This window comes from Pseudorca crassidens, chromosome 9 (genome assembly GCF_039906515.1).
Source record: "Pseudorca crassidens isolate mPseCra1 chromosome 9, mPseCra1.hap1, whole genome shotgun sequence".
Taxonomy (NCBI): Eukaryota; Metazoa; Chordata; class Mammalia; order Artiodactyla; family Delphinidae; genus Pseudorca; species Pseudorca crassidens.
The window spans coordinates 36070112-36094749 of record NC_090304.1 but is presented as its reverse complement, the minus strand read 5'-3'; the positions used below and the strand labels follow the sequence as shown (position 1 = coordinate 36094749).

The following is a 24638-nucleotide window of genomic DNA, read 5'->3' as shown; positions in this document are numbered from 1 at the left end:
TCCAGAATAATAAGATTTTAAGTTGGATTGACCTAGACATGTTTGAGCTATGAATAATCTTTTCATTGTTCTTCTCATTGATGAGAATTATTTTTATATAGTTTTCTGTCCTTCCAATTATGGCTATAGATATGCTGATTACAATAATATGAAATTAGAAATCATGGACATATAGGGCAGTGTTAGAAGACTTGCTACAAAACTCAATATGTCAGTAGTATTTCCTTTAGCAAATTAGCAGTTCAACTAAAAAGACTAAGGATTATCTTTTTCTTTTTGACAACACTAGCCCTTGTGCCTCCTCAAATTAAAATAAGTAAATTCCAGAATGGCTACAAACTTAATTATGTTCTCTAAAAATATCTCCTCTCTTTGAGGAATTAAGTTAGTTAGGTTAATTGATCCGTGATTGATTTTACAGTTGGCTTATATCCTAGTAAGAAGACCTTCATTTGAATTACAGCTTTTAGAACTAGATTTTGTTAGCTGTGTACTTAACCAAAGCATGTTACATTTGGAACTTTGGAATAATTTCCAGAATAATTTTAATAGCAGGCTTATTAGTGATTCTTTTTTCCCCCAGCTTTATTGAGATATAATTGACACATAATATTGTGTGAGTTTAAGGTGTAAAATGTATTGCTTTGATACGTGAATATATTACAGAATGATTACCACCATAGCATTAGCTAACACCTCCATTGTGTCACATGAAATAATTACCATTGCTTTTTTGTGTTGGAAACATTTAAGATCTACTCTTTTAACAGCTTTTGCCATGCTTATGTTAGATTCTCGGCAATGATTCTTAAATGGTCCTCCCCACTGATACATATGTTTTATTCTTAAAATTGGTTAATATTGATCATTTCTGATTCATATAAAATTTAATTATGTAAAATGTTTAAATTTTTAGATTTTATTGCATTGAAGTCTAGTGTTGTGGTTAAGAGTGCAAAGTTTGAGTCAGACAGGTTTGAGTCCTTGCTCTTTCCCTTCCCTGTTGTTTGAACTTCAGTTAAATTATATCTAACCTCTTTGAAACCTCAGTTGTTCTACTGTCAAAATGAAAATAATGATGACTACCTCATATGGTTGTGAGTAAGGTAAATAAGTTACAAGTAAGATATGCACCTCAGTCTCTTTGGCATATTGCGTGCCCTGGCATGTAGTAGGTATTCAGAAGTTAGCAACTGTTATTACTAACAAGTACCAAATTAATGTTAATGAAAAAATGACATTGCTCTTGCTTAGATTTTTTCATAGATAGAGGTTTGTGGTTATTATTTTCATATTAGAGAATATGCATCTATGTTGCATATGCATATTCAGTCCATAATCTAGTAAAGTTTTTTTTATTTCTTATGTTGCCATTAACTACAACATCATCATTTTGGGGGTTCTGTAAAGAGCACCCTCTCTTGCTTGTGCATTACCATCCAAACAGATGTGAGAACCACTGTCCCAAAGAAGAGATTGTTTTAGATGAATTATCAAAATTTTATTGTTGTGATAGTAAGATTACAGTAAGATATTTCTATTAGAAATTCTCATCTTATGAAAGACCATGTTCATTTATGTATTCATTTGTCATTTTTGATTTCTGTAAGATGAGACTAGATGTGCTGTCATTTTAATTCCCTTATGGAAGAAAAAGATAGTGATAGCACTCATTTTATTTTGTTTTGTTTTCATTTTATTTCACAGAAGTCCTGATTCCTAGTGACTTTTTAGAAATATGTTTGTACAATGATTATAATCAAATTCATTGTGTATGAAATTTAGTGCTGGAGTGTATGGAAATTTTGCATGAGAGCATTTATTGAAAATGACTTAGCATTCAATTCTAGGTACTTAAATTTAACAATAAAAGTTGCTAACATTAACTTAGTACTTTCTATTTAATTATTTTTTGAGGTAGGTACAGAAACAGTACATATATATATATTTGTTTTTATAGAGATTAGGAAATTGAGACACAGAGACTATGTAACTCTCCTTATTTGTAGTGCAGCCAGGATTAGATCCCAGGCAGCCTGACTCCATGGTCCATACTCAAAGCCAATTTACTATGCTGTCTCTTCATTTCACTACTCACAGTGCATGTATTGGTTGCATTCAGTAGTTTGCTTTACTTAGAACCTATAGAGTTTGAAAATCAGACCTTTTTGTTTTGGATGAGCCAACATTGTACTTTTCTTCAAAGATGTTCTCCTTTGCCTTTTTTTTCCCCCACATCTTTATTGGAGTATAAATGCTTTACAATGTTGTGTTAGTTTCTGCTGTACAACAAAGTGAATCAGCTATATTTATACATATATCCCCACATCCCCTCCCGCTTGAGCCTCCCTCCCACCCTCCCTGTCCCACCTCTCTAGGTGGTCACAAAGCACCAAGCTGATCTCCTTGTGCTATGCAGCAGCTTCCCACTAGCCATCCATTTTACATTTGGTAGTGTGTACACGTCACTGCTACTCTCTCACTTCATCCCAGCTTCCCCTTCCCCCCATGCCCTCAAGTCTGTTCTCTACATCTGCGTCTTTATTCCTGCCCTGCCACTAGATTCATCAGTACCGCTTTTTAAAAATTCCATATATGTGTGTTAGCATATGGTACTTTTCTCTTTCTGACTTACTTCACTCTGTAGGACAGACTGTAGGTCCATCCATCTCACTACAAATAACTCAACTTTGTTCATTTTATGGATGAGTAATATTCCCTTGTATATATGTGCCACATCTTCTTTATCCAGTCATCTGTTGATGGACATTTAGGTTGCTTCCATATCCTGGCTATTGTAAATAGTGCTGCAATGAACATTGTGGTACATGACTCTTTTTGAATTATGGTTTTCTCAGGGTATATGCCCAGTAGTGGGATTGCTGGGTCATATGGTAGTTCTATTTTTAGTTTTTTAAGGAACCTCCATACTGTTTGCCATAGTGGCTGTATCAATTTGCATTCCCACCAACAGTGTAAGAGAGTTCTCTTTTCTCCACACCCTGTCCAGCATTTACTGTTTCTCGATTTTTTTGATGATGGCCATTCTGACCAGTGTGTGGTGATACCTCATTGTGGTTTTGATTTGCATTTCTCTAATGATTAGTGATGTTGAGCATCTTTTCATGCATTTGTTGGCCATCTGTATGTCTTCTTTGGAAAAATGTCTGTTTAGGTCTTTCGCCCATTTTTGGATTGGGTTGCTTGTTTTTTTGATACTGAGCTTCATGAGCTGCTTGTATATTTTGGAGATTACTCCTTTGTCAGTTGCTTCATTTGCAGATATTTTCTCTCCATTCTGAGAAATGGAAATTCTGTCTTTTCGTCTTGTTATGGTTTCCTTTGCTGTGCAAAAGCTTTTAAGTTTCATTAGGTCCCATTTGTTTATTTTTGTTTTTATTTCCATTTTTCTAAGAGGTGGGTCAAAAAGGATCTTGCGGTGATTTATGTCATAGAGTGTTCTGCCTATGTTTTCCTCTCAGAGTTTTATAGTGTCTGGCCCAAAAATAAATAGAGTTTATTTTTGTGTATGGCTTTTAGGGAGTGTTCTAATTTCATTCTTTTACATTTAGCTGTCCATTTTTCCCAGCACCATTTATTGAAGAGGCTGTTTTTTATCCATTGTATATTCTTACCTCCTTTATCAAAGGTAAGGTGACCATATGTGCATGGGTTTATCTCTGGGCTTTCTGTCCTGTTCCATTGATCTGTATTTCTGTTTTTGTGCCAGTACCATACTGTCTTGATTACTGTAGCTTTGTAGTATAGTCTGAAGTCAGGGAGCCTGATTCCACCAGCTCTGTTTTTCTTTCTCAAGATTGCTTTGGCTATTCAGGGTCTTTTGTGTTTCCATACAGATTGTAAATTTTCTTGTTCTAGTTCTGTGAAAAATACCATTGGTAATTTGATAGGGATTGCATTGAACCTGTAGATTGCTTTGGGTAGTAAAGTCATTTTTACAATATTGATTCTTCCAATCCAGGAGCATGGTATATCTCTCCATCTGTTTATATTATCTTTGATTTCTTTCATCAGTGTTTTATAGTTTTCTGAATACAGGTCTTCTGCCTCCTTAGGTAGGTTTATTCCTAGGTATTTTATTCTCTTTGTTGAGATGGTAAATGGAATTGTTTCATTAATTTCTCTTTCTGATCTTTTGTTAGTGTATAGGAATGCAAGAGATTTCTGTGCATTAATTTTGTATCTTGCAACCCTACCAAATTCATTGATTAGTTCTAGTAGTTTTAATTATGGTTTCAATTTCATTACCTGTGATTTGTCTTTTTATATTTTCTAATTCTTCCTGGTTCAGTCTTGGAAGGTTGTACTTTTCCAGGAATTTGTCCATTTCTTTCAGGTTGTCCATTTTATTGGCATATAGTTGCTTGTAGTAGTCTCTTACGATCTTTTGTATTTCTGCGGTGTCAGTTGTAATCTCTCCTTTTTCATTTCTAATTTTATTGATTTGCATCCTCTCCTCTTTTTTCTTGATGAGTCTGGCTAAAGGTTTATCAATTTTGTTTATCTTCGCAAAGAACCAGCGTTTAGTTTTATTGATCTTTGCTATTGTTTTCTTTGTTTCTATTTCATTTATTTCTGCTCTGATCTTTATGATTTCTTTCCTTCTATAATTTTGAGTTTTCTTTGTTCTTTTTCTAGTTACTTTAGGTATAAGGTAGATTGTTTATTTGAGATTTTTCTTGTTTCTTGAGGTGAGCCTGAATTGCTATGCACTTCCCTCCTAGAACTGCTTTTGCTGTGTCCCATAGCTTTTGGATCGTCGTGTTTTCGTTATCATTTGTTTCTAGGTATTTTTTGATTTCCTCTTTGATTTCTTCAGTAATCTCTTGGTTATTTAGCAGCACACTCTTTAGCCTCCATGTATTTGTGTTTGTTACTGTTATTTCCTTTAATTGATTTCTAATCTCATAATGTTGTGGTTGGAAAAGATGCTTCATATGATTTCAGTTTTCTTAAATTTTCCAAGGTTTGATTTGTGACCCAAAATGTGATCTGTTCTGGAGAACGTTCTGTGTGCACTTGAGAAGAAAGTGTATTCTTCTGCTTTTGGGTGGAATGTCCTTAAGATATCAATTAAGTCTGTCTGGTCTGTTGTGTCATTTAAAGCTTGTGTTTTCTTATTTATTTTCTGCCTGGATGATCTGTCTATTGGTGTAAGTGGGGTGTTAAAGTCCCCTACTATGATTGTGTTACTGTTGATTTCTCCTTTTATGGCTGTTAACATTTGCCTTATGTATTGAGGTGCTCCCACGTTGGGTGCATAAATATTTATAATTGTTATGTTTTCTTCTTGGATCGATCCCTTGATCATTATGTAGTGTCCTTCCTTATCTCTTGTAACTTTCTTTATTTTAAAGTCTATTTTATCTGATATGAGTATTGCTACTCCAGCTTTCTTATGATTTCCATTTGCATGGAATATCTTTTTCCGTCGCCTCACTTTCAGTCTGTATGTGTCCCTAGGTCTGAAGTGGGTCTCTTGTAGACAACATATATATGGGTCTTGTTTTTGTATCCATTCAGCCAGTCTGTGTCTTTTGGTTGGAGCATTTAATCCATTTACATTCAAGGTCATTATTGATATGTATGTTCCTATTACCATTTTCTTAATTGATTTGGGTTTGTTTTTTTGGGTCTTTTTTATCTCTTGTGTTTCCTGCCTCCAGAAGTTCCTTTAGCACTTGTTGTAAAGCTGGTTTGGTGGTGCTGAATTCTCTTAGCTTTTGCTTGTCTGTAAAGCTTTTGATTTCTCCATCAAATCTGAATGAGATCCTTTTTGGGTAAAGTAATCTTCATTTTAGGTAGGCTCCCTGGTGCCTAAGTGGACTGGGAGAGCGCTGGCCGTGTTCTCTTCCATGCCGCCCCACACCCACTGTCTCCCCCAGGATCTCCCTGGTCCCCGCTGGACCCCTAACTGTGTGTGTGTCCCACTGGGTGTAGGAACTCTCCTCCCCCAGCGACCCCTCAGGGATGCCCGTATGGGAGGTCCGGCCTTTACTTTTGCTCCCCCTTCCCTCCCTCCCACTCCCTCAGGACCCTCATGGCTGGAGGGGGCCTAGGTGGGCAGAAGATCAGGCCTGGGATCTCAGCAAGCTCCTGGGGCCCCAAGTGGGCAGGGGAAAGCTGGCCACACTCCCTTTTGATCCTCTGCCCTCCCAGTGGTCCCCAATTTCTGCCTTCAGACATGGGATCCCTTCCCCTCCCCTAGCCACCCCTCTCACCACCAGTCCCGTCCTGCCTTCACTTTTCCTCCCCCCTCACTCCCCCCCAAAGCTCCCGTCCTACCCAGTCGCTGGGGGTTCCTTCCATCCCCTTAGGTGTCCATGGTGCCCCACTGGTGCCTGGTAGGTGCCCTGGTGGTTCAGAGACGTGAATTCCGTGTCCTCCTAGTACGCCATCTTGACTCCACCCCCTGCATTTCTTATATTGTGAAAAGATAGCTATTTCCATAGTGTTCTCAGCATCTCTCCTTTGTTTTCCATTCGAATATTTGAAATTTATACTGTGGGGTGATATAACCTCTGTTCTTCTGTTTGTGAATGTCCCTGTAGAAGAGTATTCAGGAAACAGTTTATGTTAATATTCCCAGCATTTACTGGCCCATTATTCTGCCAGTTGAGGAGGCAGAATAGCATACTTCTCTCAGCATCCGGAACCAAATGACTTGATTTCTAATTTTGGCTTTTTGACTATTTAGCTTTATGAAAATGGGAAAATTGCTTAACTTCTTTAACCCTGGTCTCTTTTTTTTTTTTTTTTTTTTTTTTTTGCGGTACGCGGCCCTCTCACTGTTGTGGCCTCTCTCGCTGCGGAGCACAGGCTCCGGACGCACAGGCTCAGTGGCCATGGCTCACGGGCCCAGCCGCTCTGCGGCATGTGGGATCTTCCCAGACCGGGGCACGAACCCGTGTCCCCTGCATCAGTAGGCGGACTCTCAACCACGGCGCCACCAGGGAAGCCCTGGTCTCTTCATTTATAAGATGGGGTTGATGGTAGTACCTATCTCACAAGATTATTATAAGGATTGAATCCATTTATGGTGCTTTACCAAGTGGCTGACATGTAACTGCTTACTAAATGTTAGTAATTATAATAATATTAGGTGATAATTGTAGTGGTATGTTTGGCTTGTCACCAGTGCCTCCAATAATACTTTACATTTGGTTGGTTATGTTTCTAAAATGATCATTTCTTGCAGCTATCCCACCAACATATGATGACTCTCTTTTTTGTATCCTTTCTGTTTCACAGTCTGTTCTCTTACACCATAAAGCTTCAAGCATTAGCCAGCTGTATTCCGTATTCACTCTCCTCCCTTGAAATCTACCCTAAGCTTCTCTTATACTTGTCTGTTATTGCACTGGAGTTTTCTAGAACTATCATCAGTCAGTGAAAGCAACTCTTCTGATTAGCAGGCTGTGATTGTCTTTAGCAATTCTGAAGCTTCTTTCTCTGTCAGAAATCTGTACACAGCAGGATATCTCTAAAACTCCATAAGCTTACATCTGAAAAAAGTACTTTAAATTCTAAAAGATGGATACTTTTAAAATACATGTTTCTTTATTCTTTTAGATATATTCGACTTACAATCCTTGAATTGTGTTCAAAGTAATGATAAAATAATTATTTCTTTTCTTTGTTTAAAAAACAGATCTAATATTTCTAAAGAAATGAGTGTAGAATGGAGTAAGTTTTGGCTTTAATGTAAACTAATATATATATATTAGGGCTTATATACATATATAAATTATTTGTATATAAATTGGGACTTAATAAGAAACTCAGGCTTGCAGTTCTGAGGTTGTAGACATGAATAACGTAGAATATGGATTTTTAAAGGTGTTATATTAACGGGCAAATAGAACTCAAAGTGAATATGGAAGGAATGAAAAATTGTTTCTTTTTCTAGCTGTCACATTCCAGTGAATGATCATTTCAGAAACATAAACTTACCTAAGGACAGTAAAGCTATTCAGTTGCCAGACAGTTGTATCCAGTGTTCACCCTCAGGAAGCAGAGGTAGCTTCTGGCAATATTTTTACCATTACTCTGGCTGCCTTTGGTTTCTCATTGACTCTGCTGTGGAATAGCTCCTTATTCAGACTTTTGGATGTTATTGCAGAGGAGTTTTCATGAGAAGATTGATCTATCATATGGCTACAATGCAGTGCTTTCAATCTCAGTATGACATTAAAGATGCAGTCTGTTATATTGCCTGTGTCTAGAATACTGTTAAAAATGAAACATTAAGAAAAGCCTAGATCTGTTGTCATATTTATGTAAATGTCCTTCTCTGGATTCTAGGATAGGAGCTTTATCTTCTTAATATTTTTATCCCTATAACACCTGGCAAAGTGTCTTATATGTGGTAGATACTTAGTGAAAGGTTTTTGAGAAGAATAAAGTAAGTTAATGAATTTAAAGATAGTGGTGGTATATATAATATTTGGAACAAGATCACAAAATGCACCGGATAAATCCTTGAAGTAAGGGATGTTTCTTCATATTTGTTTATAAATATAATAGAAATAATAGAAGAGCAAGTTAAAGCTGAAGGGAACTTTGAACCACTGATGAAGCTAAAATGGTAAAAAAAAAAAAAAAAAATGCTGCTCAGGAGTCTCCTAATGAAGGTAATGAAGGTGATCAAGACGCCTTACGTGGAAACTAAATTCAGTTTTTCTTGTGTCCCACCATCCCCTTAGTTTTGTGTCAACTCAGTGGTCCTGTCTTGGGGGTCCTGTGACTACCCACTAGTTCAGTGGTTCACTGGAAGAACTCACATGACTCAATATAAAGTTGTGTTCACAGCTAAGATTTATTACAGCAAAGGATATAGTCCAGGGACAGTAAGAAAAAGATATCCATCGGTAAGGAGGTCATGTACAGGCTTCCACAAAATCCTTTCTTCTCTGCAAGAGTCACGCAAGATGTACTTTTCCTTCTAGCTGTGAACCTCAGAGACTCTTATGAGATGTCTCTACCCAAGGAAGTTTGCTTGAGTCTTAGAGTCTATAGTTCTCAAAGAGAACTGTTCACGTAGGCACATACCTGTTGTGTGACCAGCCATTGTACAAACCCATGTCAGATACTAGGTACATATCATTAATCTTCATGTTTACTTTAAACATTGCTGTCCTCCTGATTTGTCTTGGTCCACAGCTTCACGTGTATAGAATAGCATCATTAACCAGAAACTACATGAATGTTCAGGAGTTTTGTTCTTAGGGTTTGATGAAGAATTATTGACATGGTTACAGAGATAAGTAAGAACTGAGAGAACAGACCTGCATTAACTCTTCTCACAGGTCAAAATGGGAACCTGGGACTCAGACTTGACATCTCCATCAGCAAACTTGCTGGAGATAGAGTCCTCTTGAAAAGCCTTACTGTTTCTCAAATCCATCCCTTGTCTACAGTTGATGTGTCTTTTATATTTATTTATTTATTTATATTTATTTTTGGCTGCGTTGGGTCTTTGTTGCTGCACTCGGGCTTTCTCTAGTTGCAGCGAGTAGGAGCTACTCTTTGTTGCGGTGGGTGTGCTTCTCACTGCGGTGGCTTCTCTTGTTTTGGAGCACGGGCTCTAGTCGCACAGGCTTCAGTAGTTGTGGCACGAGGGCTTGGTAGTTGTGGCTCACAGGCTCTAGAGCACAGGCTCAGTAGTTTTGGCGCACGGGCTTAGTTGCTCTGTGGCATGTGGGATCTTCCCGGACCAGGGCTCGAACCTGTGTCCCCTGCATTGGCAGGCGGATTATTAACCGCTTAGCCACCAGCGAAGTCCCTCATTGATGTTTCTTAAATCCATGCCTTAATTCACATTCTTGCATTGCGTATATACTCACATGAATTAACACATCTGCACATAAGTAGCTCGGTTATTTGTATTCAGTTATTTGGTCTTCTATCATGTACTCTCTCAGTGCAGCCAGATTGACTTTCCTACCAATTCTCTTCCCCTTTAAATAAATAAAGGAAGAAAGGGGAAAAAGTTGTTTTTGTGTTGGGAAGACATGAGAGAATAAAGGAGAAACTAAAAATTACCTTTAATCCTGGTATGAGATCTCACTTTAAAGACTTAGGTTACAGGAGATGAAATACATGAAAATGTAAGCTTTACTAAAAATATAAGCTCCCTAAGGTTAGACAGGGATTTTTCTCCATTTCATTCACGGATGTGCCCCAACCTCCTGGGAGGGTACCAGGCACACAGGTAGGTATTCAGTGTACATACTTACTCAATGAATGAATGAATGAATGTATTTTCAAGATCCAGGACATCAAACATTCAAAGCCAGATAAATTGTCAACACGAAAGACTGAAAACCTATTGTCTCTGCTTGAATCCAGGTTATTCTTTCTTCATTTTTTTCATTGTGTTAGAAGCTAAGCTATTGCTAATTTTAAATAATAAATGTCCCCAGTGTTAGTAATTGCACAGCTACACTCCTGTAAACACAAATGGTACATTTGGGAGGGAGGCAGCTCATGGAATAGCTTTGTTCTGATTGCAAGTCTGGCCCCTGCATTGAAATTATCTGCCTTGTAGTACTTGTTGTTTATGAGATGTCCTTACATCTTTCCCCTGTCTCAAATAGTTAAGGATTCCTTTTGTTTTACATTTATGAATGGAGGACTAGATTATTTCATAAAGGTAATTGGTATGGGTTTTCTCTCATCTCTCTGAGAAAAAGGGAGGGAGATCTGTTCTGGGCACCACTTTTCCTATGGTTTTTCAGTTCCTTTGTCACTTCCACTTTGTATACCTCTTGACATCAGGGATTTGTGTTGTGAAAAATGGCTCCCACCTCCACTACAGTCTTCTCTGATGTGTGCACTGAGCACTGGGTCCTTCTTCACAAGTTTACCAAAATCATTTGAGTCTCCTTTTTTTCCCCACTGAATTTATCAGAATCTTTGGTTGTTTGGTATTACCTTCTAAAATCTCCATGAGTTTATAAATGTATTACATTTTGTATTACTTTATTGTCATTTCAGCATGTTTGGGGAACAAGAGAGAAATATGTATGCTTGGGTGCCATAGCTAACTGAAAGCAAAGTAATACTATACCTTGTATATTTTTATATCAGGGTATTCCCTCCCTGTCCCCCTGCCCCATATGCATTTTGAAAAAATAGTTATCACCCATGTATTCTTCTAGGTAAACTTTATAATAATTTTGTCACCAGCTTTAAATGCCATTTAGTTGATAAGGTGTTCATTGTATGAACCCCTGTGGTACTTTATGCTGTTTGCACGTCTATCTCTCTGCTAGACCATGTTCTTTCTTAGAACCTAGACTATGTCTTTTATCAAAATCACATTGGGCAGAGATACATTACAAATTTGATCCTATATTTCTCATTCTAAAAATCCTGAAATATGTCCTCATTTTCTCTAAATAAAATCTAGACTCCTTTGCATCCCCTGTAACTACCTCCCAACTTTGTCACTACATACTACCTCTTGTTGTTCTAATCATACTAAACTATTTATAGCTCTTCAAACTTGGAATTTCTCTTCCATACACACACACGCACACACACACATAACCACAAGCAGTTTGTGCACACAGAGATGAGGCACCCTCCTTTACCCCCATGCTTGCATACGTCTTTGTGGATGCTCTGTTTTTTCCTGACTAAGCTCAAATGTCACTTAGTTAAGGGCTTATTATATTAGCTCCTGTGGACCCTGTGTTCTTTACTGCTCTGAATCCCTTAGACCATGTTCTTAAGTGCACAGACCATGTCTTTTATCTCTGTATGCCCAGTATCAGATAATCATGATGATGTCCCTGTATCATGAGATAAAACTTAAATTGCTACTTTTAAATAGGAAATAATATAGGATAGTGATTGTTGTTCTAACAAAATGTTCACTTAGAAAAATAGATAATTTGTGTTTATTGGATTAGTTAAGAGACTTACTTAGCGTACTCTTTTTATTATGGTGTTGTATTTCTATAGATTAAATCTATGCTAGTTTTTGAGCAGGTGTTTCCAGAGATAGAATTCATTTCGAATGCTTTTTTTTTTTTTTTTTTTTTTGTGTGTGTTACGCGGGCCTCTCACTGTTGTGGCCTCTCCCGTTGCGGAGCACAGGCTCCGGACGCGCAGGCTTAGAGGCCATGGCTCACGGGCCCAGCCGCTCCGCGGCATGTGGGATCTTCCCGGACCGGGGCACGAACCCGTGTCCCCTGCATCGGCAGGCGGACTCTCAACCACTGCGCCACCAGGGAAGCCCTCGAATGCTTTTATGCTAATGTAAGGTTTAGTGATTGGACACTTGAGAAAAGAAAAATAAGTAAAATCTGTAGTTACTTTCATGAATGGTAAATCAGGTGGTGATTAAGATGAGCAGTCTCATAAAAGGGGTTATCTACATGAATGATATCTGTTGTGATGTTTTAATACAGAATTACTGGGAATTATGGCCTTTGTCTTTTTTTCTGTATTCCCTGAAATCTTAATCTTTCCGGTTATATTTATATTTGAACAAGTAATTACTGAGGCAAATAGGATTATGACTTGTAGCAGACAATAAACAGCCTGAGCAGATGGCCTTTTACAGGATACACCTTGTTTCGCATGAGCATTCTGAAGATATTTCTACGGCAGTGGGAACATTTTGCTCTTTTTAGAAGATTGCTTTCTGTTTCCTTTGCAGTGTCTGTAGTTGTGAAAGCCCAATTAAATATTGCAGTAAATAGTAAGCAACTGCAGCAGTTTTTTCATAGACAATTTTATTAAGTACCTCTTTGAAAAAACTCAGACGGGATATAAACATCCTTTCTTTTTTACCTTTGTGTGAGATATACATATTAAAAAGTGCATAACACATAAATTATATGTTCTAATATGCATATGTATGGATAAATAATAGGAAAGAGAACATTTCCAGCACTTTAGAATTCCTCCCACCTCCTTTTGCCCTTTTTCAGTCAGATGCTCTCCCTGCTTGATTGAGGTAAGTACCATACTGACTTTGGTGGTAATCACTTCCTTTATATTGCTTTATATATTAACCACTTAAATGGGCATAGTTTCGTTTACTCAATTTTGACCTTTAGATAAATGAAATCATATGCATTCTTTTTGTCTAGCTTGTTTTGCTCAACATTATTTTTAGTGTTCATTCATGTTTATTGTTATATAGAATGCCATTGATTAATATATCCCAATTTATCTTTTCTGTTCTTGATGGGAATTTTTGTGTTTTCCAGTTCAGGTCTGTTAAGAACAATTTTGTTATGAACTTTCTGTACATGTGCCTGGTACACACATCTGTGGGGTATATATTTACATATAAAATTGCAGGCTTTAGGGTATACATATCTTCAGATTTTCTCAGCATTGCCAGGCTATTTTCCAGAGTGGTTATACCAATTTATACTTCTACCAATAGTATATAACAGTTCTGGTTGGTATTGCCTACCTTTAAGAATTTTTTCCAGTTGGTTGTATAGCAGTATCTCATTGCAATTTAAATTTGCACTTCTGTGATTGTCAGTGAGGCTGAGCATCTTTTCATGTGATTATTGGACATTTGGATTTCCTTTTCTGTGAAATATCTGTTTATGTCTTTTGTTCAGGTTTCCATTGAGTTGGGCCTTTTTATTATTTGTAGGCAATCTTTAAATTTTTTTTTGATTTGATTTGTTTATAGATTTTATGTAATGAAAAGTTCTCATTCTTGCTTGCTATTTCACTCTCTTCATAGTGACTTTGATGTACTGAAATTCTCAGTTTTCATGAGCATCATTCATGTTCATGGTTGCCACTATATGTGAGTTGGGTAAGAAGTCTTATGGAGGTGTTTTCCTATATTCTCTTATAAATTTTATAGTTGTGTTTTTTACATTTAAGTTTGTAATCTACCAGGCATTGTTTTTTGTATATGGTATGAGGTAGTGATCCAGCTTTTTATTATTACTATTATTATTATTATTTGTAATCTGTTTAAATGACCTAGTTGTCCCAGTCTCACTTAGTGCAGAGACCATTCTTTCCTCTCTACTTTGCACTGTCATATTTGTTGGGAATCAAGCATCCATATATGAGGCCAGTATAACCTTTATACCAAAACTCTACTAAGGCAGTAGAACAGAAAATTACAGGTCACTAATTTGTGAACATATGTGCAGACATCCTATACAAAATATTAGAAAATTAATCAAGCAATATATTGGAAGGTAATAAAGTTTATCCCAGGAGTACAAGTTTGGTTAAATTTGAGAAAATCAACCAGAAAAATATTTTGAGATATCTCAGGAAAAAAAGTTTGATAAAATTCCATATCTCTTCAATGTATCTATATATTAAAACTCTTAGCAAACTAGAACTAGAATGTTATATTGTAACATGGCACAGTGTATCTACAAAAACCAGAATTACAGCCTAGAACTTGATGAAGCTTTGAAAGCATTCACTTTAAGTTCAGGAACAGGACAAGGATACTTGCCATCACCTTTTCTATTCAACACTGTAAAGGAGATCCTAGACAGTGGAGCAAGGCAATAAAAGGAAGGGTATAAGAATTGGAAATGAAGGAACAAGACTGTTCTTGTTCCCTAGTAATATGTTTGTGAATATTGATATCAGAAATAAGCTATAAATAAGTTATTAGAATAATAAAGTATCAAGGTGCTGAATACTTTAATTTTTTTTATTTGACGTTTAGTTGATTTACTGTTGTGTTAGTTTCTGGTGTACAGCAAAGTGATTAAGTTATACATATATACTTTTTCATCTTCTTTTCTATTATCATTTATTAAAAGATACTGAATATAGTTCCCTGTGCTATACAGTAGGACCTTGTTGTTTATCTGTCTTAATATATAGCAGTTTGTATCTGCTAATCCCAAACTCCTAATTTATCCCTGTCCTCTGTCCCTCTCTGCCTTTCCCCTTTGGTAACCATAAGTTTGTTCTCTATTTCTGTGCCTCTGTTTCGTATATAAGTTCGTTTTTATTACTTTTTAGATTCCACATATGAATGATATCATACAGTATTTATCTTTCTCTGTCTGACTTGTTTCACTAAGCATAATATTCTCTAGGTCCATCATGTTGCTGCAGGTGGCAATATTTCATTCTTTTTAATGGCTGATTAGTATTCCATTGTGTGTGTGCGTGTGTGTGTGTGTGTGTGTGTGTCTGTGTATCATATCTTCTTACTCCAGTCATCTGTTGCCGGGCACTTGCGTTGCTTCCATGTCTTAGCTATTGTATATGGTGCTGCTGTGAGCACTGTGGTGAATGTATCTTTTTGAATTAGTGTTTCTGTTTTATCTGGATATATACCCAGGAATGGAATTGCTGGATCATGTGGTATTTCTGTTTTTAGTTTTTTAAGGAACCTCCATACTGTTTTCCATAGTACCTGCACCAATTTACATTCCCAGTAGCAGTGTAGGAGAGTTCCCTTTTCTCCACATCCTCTGCAGCATTTATTATTTATAGACTTTTTAATGATGGCCATTCTGACTGGTGTAAGGTGGTACTTCATTGTAGTTTTGATTTGCATTTCTCTAGTAACTAGTGATGTTGAGCATCTTTTCATGTGCCTATTGACCATCTGTATGTCTTCTTTGGAGAAATGTCTACTTAGGTCTTCCGCCCATTTTTTCATTGAGATGTTTGTTTTTTTGTTATTGAGTATTATGAGCTGTTTGTATATTTTGGAAATTAAGCCCTTGTCAGTTGCATCATTTGCAAATATTTTCTCCCAGTCTGTAGGTTGTCTTTTTGTTTTGTTTTGTTTATGGTTTCCTTGGCTGTACAAAGTTTGATTAGGTCCCATTTGTTGATTTTTGCTTTAATTTTTATTGCCTTGGGAGACTGACCTAAGAAAAAACTGTTACAATTTACCTCAGAGACTGTTTTGCCTATGTTCTCTTCTAGGAGTTTTATGGTATCATGTCTTATATTTGAGTCTTTAAGCCATTTTGAGTTTATTTTTGTGTATGGTGTGAGGGGTTTACATGCAGCTGTCCAGCTTTCCCACCACCACTTGCAGAAGAGACTGTCTTTTCTCTACTGTATATTCTTGCCTCCTAGGTCGAAGATTAATTGACTGTAGGTGGTGGGTTTATTTTCAGGCTCTCTTTTCTGTTCCATTGATCCATATGTCTGTTTTTGTGCCAATACCATGCTTTTTTTTTTTTTTTTTTTGTGGTACACGGGCCTCTCACTGCTGTGGCCTCTCCTGTTGCAGAGCATAGGCTCCGGACACGCAGGCTCAGCGGCCATAGCTCACCAGCCCAGCCGCTCCGTGGCATGTGGGATCTTCCCGGACTGGGGCACGAACCCGTGCCCCCTGCATCAGCAGGTGGACCTTCAACCACTGTGCCACCAGGGAAGCCCCATACCATGCTCTTTTGATTAGTGTAGCTTTATAGTATTGTCTGAACTTTGGGAGGGTTATGCTTTCAGCTTTGTTCTTTTTCCTCAGGATTACTTTGGCAATTCTGGGTCTTTTGTGGTTGCATATAAATTGTAGGATTATTTGTTCTAGTTCTTTGAAAAATGTCATAGCTAATTTGATAGGGATCACATTCAATCTGTAGCTTGCTTTGGGTAGTATGGCCATTTTAACAATATTAATTCTTCCAGTCCAAGAACATGGGATATCTATCTGTTTCTTTAAATCATCTTCAGTTTCCTTTACCAGTGTTTTATAGTTCTCAGTGTATAAGTCTTTCACCTCCTTGGTCAGGTTTATTCCTAAGTATTTTTTTTTAAATGCAATTTTAAAAGGGATTTTTTTTTTTTACTTTCCTTTCTGATATTTCATTTTTAGTGTAAAGAAATGCAACAGATTTCTGTATGTTACCCTTGTATCCTGCTACCTTGCTGAATTTGTTTATCAGTTCTAGTAGTTTTTGTGTGGAGGCTTTAGGTTTTTCTATATAAAGTATCATATCATCTGCATGTAATGACAATTTTATCTCTTCCCTTCCAATTTGGATACCTTTTATTTCTTTTTCTTGTCTGATTGCTGTGGCTAGGACTTCCAATACTATGTTGAATAGAAGCAGTGAGAGTGGTCATTCTTGTCTTCATCCTGAATTTAGTGGGAAGGCTTTCAGCTTTTCACCATTTGGTTTGTTGAAAATTTTTGCATGTATATTCATCAAAAATATTGGCCTCTACTATATATGTGTGTGTGTGTATTTTCTTTTGTTTTTTGTAGTGTCTTTGTCTGCTTTTGGTATCAGTGTGATGATAGTGGCTTCATAGAATGACTTTGGAGGTGTTCCCTCCTCTTCAGTCTTTTGGAATAGTTTGAGAAGGATTGGTATATGTTCTTCTTTGTATGTTTGGTAAAGTTCCTCAGTGAAGCCATGTGGTCCTGGACTTCTGTTTGCAGGGAGTTTTTTTTTATTACAGATTCTATTTCACTTCTAGTGATTGTTCTGTTCAAATTATCTGTTTCTTCTTGATTAAATTTTAGTGGGCTGTATGTTTCTAGAAACTTGTCCATTTCTTCTAAGTTGTCCAATTTATTGGCATATAATTGTTCATAGTACTGAATACATAATTAATATGTAAAAATCAATTGTATTTCTGTAAAGAACATGAAACACACACTGAAAATTAAAGTATATCAAAGTGTATTGTTAATATTTCTAACCTCCTTCCAGACAATGCAAGGATGTTAAGTCACTTTTTTTTTTTTTTTTTTTGCGGTACTCGGGCCTCTCACTGCTGTGGCCTCTCCTGCTGCGGAGCACAGGCTCCGGACGCTCAGGCTCAGCGGCCATGGCTCACGGGCCCAGCTGCTCCACGGCATGTGGGATCCTCCTGGACCGGGGCACGAACCCGTGTCCCCTGCATTGGCAGGCAGACTCTCAACCACTGCACCACCAGGGAAGCCCATTAAGTCACTTTTAATGGAAAATTCATCCAAGGGATGAATATCCCCCAATAGATGCTGTGCATGAACTACCAGTCAGCTGTTTTAACAACTTCTTCCCCATTTTACCCTCTGACATTGGTCAGTATTTCCTTGCCATGTATTTCTCTGGTATCTTTAATCTTACAACATTTTCTACAATGATTTCTGCAAAGAAAAAACCTGTGAAGACCCTAATGACTACCAGGATTTGAACCATTCTCTACAAAGCTTATTAATAACTCAGTAGAAATGTTATCTAATTTCTCTTTTTCACATCATATTTCGAAAGCTATCTAAACTCCCCTCTCAGTGAGCTGGTTTTTGTTTCCTCCCTCTGTCTTTTCTACTGTTGATGCCCCCTTTCTTTGGTATGTCAAAAACATCATGCAGTACTATTCTTGGTAACTGAACAAAGTAATCAGATACTGCCTCCTGAATATTCTCTTGGCTTCCCAATAACAAGATTACATAAAGTGCTCAAGAAGGAGGAGTTGCTGATTTCCACATCTGTTCTTATCTTTGCCAATAGCATTAAATTATATTGTTATCATAAAGCCAGTCTAAGTTGACTTGCATGCATAACATGCCTACTGTTCTAGAGAACTGTTCTACTTGAGGGTTGGGGTGATGACAGGGGATTACCTCTCTTGAGATAGATAAACTGCAGCCCTGCTCTTACTCACTGTAGTAGTTTAGTTGTTGTATCACCTGGAAGCATCTGTTCACAGCCTCTTAGGGATCTATCATCGACCCAAGTAATCCTTTCTACTCAGTTGTATGTAAGATAAGTGATAGTATCCTCCTGATTGTTTATCCATGCCAGTAATGATTTCACCAGCATTTTCTGGGCTGTCTCTCAAAAATGTCCTCTTTCACAAAATATTCTCAGCACTCAGTCTTCTGACCATGTCCTCCTCTGTTTGTATCGTCTTTGGGGTTAACCCCAAGCTTTAAGTTCATTACTTTCTTAGTGGATACGTCATCTTCCCAGGCAGCCATATAAGCATAAGAAGGCCTTCCAGTGAGAGGAAAAACTGTTCTTCTGGTCCTTTCTCTTGCCATCATTCTCTTCTCTGAAAAGACTGGCATTTTTTCAGAAATGCTAGTAACTGCCAGATGGTGTAATTTTTTACTATCTTCCTCTCTGCCTGCTGCTGCCTATCAGGCCAGTAGCTACTTTCTCTGAATCTCAGTTTTGCCACTTCATACCAAGGATGAGTAGGCAGCTATCCCAGGATTAGATCCTCCTCTTATTTTTCAGTCTCCTCCTTTTTCTGGCTAAAAAGTGCCTCAGCCTTTTTGATTCATGGATCTGTATGAGTCCTCCTCACAGCACTACTCTGAGATAAAATATTTTCAAATCAGACACACAGAAACCTGATTACCCAGGATTACCCAGAGAGATTATCCAGTATTAAGCTTTATTAATAATTTCAATGATACAGGCAATCAAGAGACTCAGAAAAAGCAAGGAGCAATCTGGTACATAGAGCAGGACTCCTTACTGTGGAAGTTAATAACCTGTGCACCTTACTTAGAGGCCTGTCTACTCTAGGCCAGAGTGTGCATGTCTAATACAGGGAAGGGAAGAATAAAGAAGTTGCTTTTCATGTCCCAGACTTCTCCCTGATTAGTCTGGACCTCTTAACTGCCCGTATTTTTGAAATTATTTGTGAAGCCTGACACTGGGTAAAATCTCTGGCTTATGTGAGTCAGATTTGACAGTCTGACAGTCTGATCCTTATTCACTCACCGAGATATGTCCATTCTCTTTTCTCATTACTTCCTATTGGGACATAGAAATGCTGTTTTGTTTACATATTGTCTGAGAGCTGATCCTAAAATTCATATGGAAAACACAAATGACCTAGAATATCCAAAAGAATTTTAAAAGAAGAATAAAGTTAAAGGACATACACTGTCAGACTTCATGACTTGATTTAAAGCTATAAAAATCAAGAAACTGTTTTATTAGCATAAGGATATGCATCGAAATCTTGGGGCAGAATTGGAAGTTCAGAAATAAGCTTACACATTATGTTTAATTGATTTTTGACAACGATTCTGAAGTAATTCCATGGGTTGGTAATACTTTTTCTTCAACAGAGTTGAAACTATCACTTGTGATAGTTTTTCCAGCAAAGTTTTTTCATTATATATGAAAATAATGATCATGATGCTATATTGGAAAAAATAACTTAAAATGGAAACTAAAAAAAATTTAGAAGAAAACATAGGTGAAAATATTTGATGTAGGCAAAGATTTCTTAGATATGTCACCAAAAGCATGAACATCAAAAGAAAAATATGATAAATTGGTTTTTATCAAAATTAAAAACTTTAGCTCTTCAAACATATCATTAAAAAAATGGAAAAGCCACAGAATGGAAGAAAATATTCACTGTACTTAAATCCATCAGGGTTTTTATCCAGAAGATGTAAAGAACTCTTAAAATTCAATAATAAGAAGACAACTGAGCCAATTTTTTAAATGGGCAAAAAATTTGAACAAAAGATGATAGGGGAATATGGCCAGTAAGCATATGGAAAAAATACTTGGTCATTAGGAAAATGCAACTTTTAACCATGATGAGATCTTAACACACAGTTAAAATTTAAAAGATCAGCAATACTAAGATGACTAGGTTGTGAGGCTATAGAGAAAACCATAATTCAAAAAGACACATACACCCCAGTGTTCATTGCAGCACTATTTACAATAGCCAGGTCATGGAAGCAACCTAAATGCCCATCGACAGATGAATGGATAAAGAAAATGTGGTACATATATACAGTGGAATATTACTCAGCCCTAAAAAGGAACGAAATTGGGTCATTTTTAGAGATGTGGATGTTGTACAGAGTGAAGTAAGTCAGAAAGAGAAAAACAAATATCGTATATTAACGCATATATGTAGAACCTAGAAAAATGGTACAGATGAACCTTTTTGCAGGGCAGAAATTGAGACACAGATGTAGAAAACAAACGTATGGACACCAAGCGGGGAAAGCAGCAGCGGGGGGTGTGTGTGTGCTGAATTGGGCGATTGGGATTGACACGTACACACTGATGTGTATAAGATTGATGACTAATAAGAACCTGCTGTATAAAAAAATAAAATAAAATTCAAAAATTTAAAAAGGAATGCTCATATATTGCTTGTTGGAATGTATAATTGTATATGAACTTTGTAAAACAAAATTGCAGTTTTCTAAAAAGTTCTATCACTTCCATTTAACAGAGCAGTTCTTGTACATAAATGTTAATAGCAGCTTTATTCATTATAGTACAAAGCTGGAATAATCCAGAATTCCATCCCCAGGTGTGTGGGTGAACAAAAGTGTTTTATTCATACAGTGGAATACTACTCAACAATACCTAGGAATAGAGCTACTGATATACAGAAACATATGCATGAATCTAAAAAGTATGCTTTTTGAAAGAAACCAGACACAAAGGGGTACATTCAGTATGATTCCATTTATGTAAAACTCTACAAAATAACAAACTTTAAAACAAATAAATTTATTTATTTATGGTTGCCGTTGGGTGTTTGTTGCAGTGTGCGGGCTTTCTGTAGTTGCGGCGAGCAGGGGCTACTCTTTGTTGGAGTGCGTGGGCTTCTCACTGAGGTGGCTTCTCTTGTTGTGGAGCACGGGCTCTAGGCACGCGGGCTTCAGTAGTTGTGGCTCGTGGGCTCAGTAGTTGTGGCTCGTGGGCTCTAGAGCTCAGTCTCAGTAGTCGTGGTACACAGGCTTAGTTGCTCCGCGGCATGTGGGATCTTCCCAGACCAGGGCTCAAACCCATGTCCCCTGCATTGGCAGGCAGATTCTTAACCACTGCGCCACCAGGGAAGTCCCCAAAATACAAATTTTAATACGTAGTAAAAGAAAGAAATCAGTGCTTGCCTGTGGATGGGAGGATTTTCTGGAAGGAGCACTAATGAATCTTTTAAGAAAATAGAAATGTCTGTATATTGATAGTGGTGGTGGTGGTCACCCAAGTATATCTGTTTTTTTTTTTAATTCAATAAAATTTACCCTTAAAATGCATTTAATCTTACATATATAATACCTCAGTGAAATTTGGGTGGAAAATCCCTCCTTTGTTAGCAGAAGAAATCCTTTATAATTCAGATGTACATCCTTTGAAGGTTGTGAGTTTATTTAATTAGATACAAGCTTAGTAGCTTGCTTTTAGCTTTTTGGAATTATCTCTTTAACTCTGTTGTTCATTTGAAATTGCAAAAGGAGGGGGTGAAAAATATGTGCTAATCTAGTGATCAAGCATGTAAAAATATCTAATTAATGGTATTGGACAAGGTTAAATTATTTATGTTGGGAGGAGAATTTCAAGTTTTACACAGCATACGGTATTTTGTTATTCATGATAATACGTTACCATTATATAGGGCTTGAGTATGTGTACATAGCTTTCACAAATATTTCATCCTCATAATAGACTGTGAAGTAGTTAGGGAAGGTATCATCTTTCTGTTTTACACCTGAACACACAGGCTCAGTGAGATTGTTACATAATTTGGTGAAGATCACTAAGCTGACAAGTGCTAGAGGACCTGGAAATCAGTGTAAGAGCTCTGGCCCTAACTGTCTCTCCACTGTGACACACAACTTCCCTTTAAAATATACTTTTGTTGTCTGGTCTGTCTGTCTCCACCTCTCCCTTTAAAAAAAAAAAAAAAGACCCATTAACTTTATTGACATGTATTTTGAATAGAATTCGGGTTTCTTTTCATGCTGTAGTTTTAAATGCTGGTTTAGTTGTATTATTGTATTAACCAGAAACATTCTGGGGGGTTCATGATGTGACCAAAAAGCAATTACAGTGCCCAGAGAATAAATAAACTTTGAAAAAACATACCTTTGGGTTCCATAAACTAAAATGAACGGTTGCCAAGAAATTATGTAATTTGACTAGTTTTCAGAATCTGTTTAACATACTAATTTAATTCATTATGACAATTTTCAGACTAAATAAACTTGAAGATACTATTATGCTAATTAAAGGAAAAATCGAAGAAGTTCGTCTTCCGGTAGAAAAAGTGGACGTTATTATATCTGAGTGGATGGTAAGTGTTTGCAGAGAAAACTACTTTTATTAATTTTTAAAGAAGGCAATGAATAAAGTAGCAGGTTTTCTGCGTTTAATTATATTTGATAAATGGCAAAATGGTAGCATTATTTTAAAAACAGCTACAGTCTTTTTATGGTAGTTTATTCTGAAATGGCACTTTACTGGCCATTTATAATTTTTTAAAGAAGAGGGTAAATTAGCCTTTTTGCTTTTAAAGTCATAATAAAGAATTATTATTTTTCTACTTTCTAGATTTGTAGAGACCTAAATATGTTTTCCTAAAAGCCTACAAGGACTAGTTAAGGATTTCCTAAGACTGTTTATGTCAGAATAATGTGATGTTGCCACTGTTGCTGTCATACTTAATATCCTATCTTTCTGATCTGTTAGGTCATGTAATCCGTGTCCTTTATCACATAAAATAGAATTTATTGGCATTATTAAGATAATAAAATTAAGGTACAATATATAGCTTTATAATTTGCTTTTGAAACCACAGATCAAGACTAGAGTATTTATTTTAAAGAGTCTGTAAAGTAAAACTAATGGTATTGTCAACTGATTTAACTCACTGATACGCCACTTCAATTAAGACAAGTATATATTATTTCCAGATATACGAAGATTTTTTTTTTAACCATTTGGAAGTTGTTAAGCTTTTTTTAAAAAGAAGTATTTGATAACATGTATTTTCATTAAATGAATTTATCAAAACTTCTCGAAAAGAATGAGTTTTGCTTTACAATTTTCTATAAATTTTGAATAAACATAGAAAATAATAATTCTAGCAAAACTGCACTGACTTCAGGAAGCTTTTGAAATGTTCAGTTTTAATGTAGTGGTTTTAATTTAGAGCCGGTGACAGTCACTGTTGTTGGCAGTTACTGTTTTGCATGTGAAACAGTGTGTTGATTTTTTCATGCTAGGCTTGGCTTTTAACAATTCTTGATCACAATATCATTATTCTTCTTATGCCAAATAATTTGTATCAGCACCCTGATTTCCCTTATGAATTGAGTGAGAAGGAATTAATTTAGTATAATTAAAAATTCAGCATCTTTTTAAAGACTACAAAAAGGTGTTTTGGAGAAAGTACATTTGAGGCATCTGCTTGGCAACAACTTTAAGTAGTTTATAGTAAATGTTGGCTGACATAATCCTCATTTCTCTAGGGACCATTTTATTTTTCTTGGAAAATCCATCTTTAAAATTAACCCGAATTATACTTGAAGCAAACTAAAAGGTAGACTTCACTAAACGTGCTGTCACCTCAGTTAACTAGCTGAGTAGTTCTTGCCCTGCCTAGCAGAATTATCCTTCTGGGTAGTGATGTTCTAGGAATTTTCATTTCAGAACTTGAAATGTGGTCTAGAAATATTAATATGCAATTGAAATCTTAGAGCCAGTTGGTATAATAATAAATGATAACTTAGCTAGGTTGAGTGAAATTATGAGATTGTTACAATTATGATGTGAACTTTACTGGAAGGTATGCTGGTCTTGGGCTTATTTTGCCCTCAGATCCATTTGACATCCTTCTTTTTTCTTCTGTCTGATTGGAGAAGGGCTACCGCTGCAGGTGGCTTTTCCTAGGCTCCTGTGGCAGCCAACTTCTATTGG

The 24638-nt window shown here is 36.6% G+C and overlaps 1 protein-coding gene across 12 annotated transcripts in view; it reads left to right on the top strand.

The window, feature by feature from the left end:
• The window catches only part of PRMT3 (protein arginine methyltransferase 3), a 137343-nt gene that overhangs the window by 29201 nt on the left and 83504 nt on the right, over positions 1-24638 (top strand). For all 12 annotated transcript variants that reach the window (XM_067749622.1, XM_067749621.1, XM_067749627.1 and 9 more), the window contains one exon: positions 22914-23013. In XM_067749622.1, the coding sequence (XP_067605723.1) occupies positions 22914-23013 (100 nt within the window). The remainder of the gene's footprint in view (positions 1-22913; positions 23014-24638) is intronic.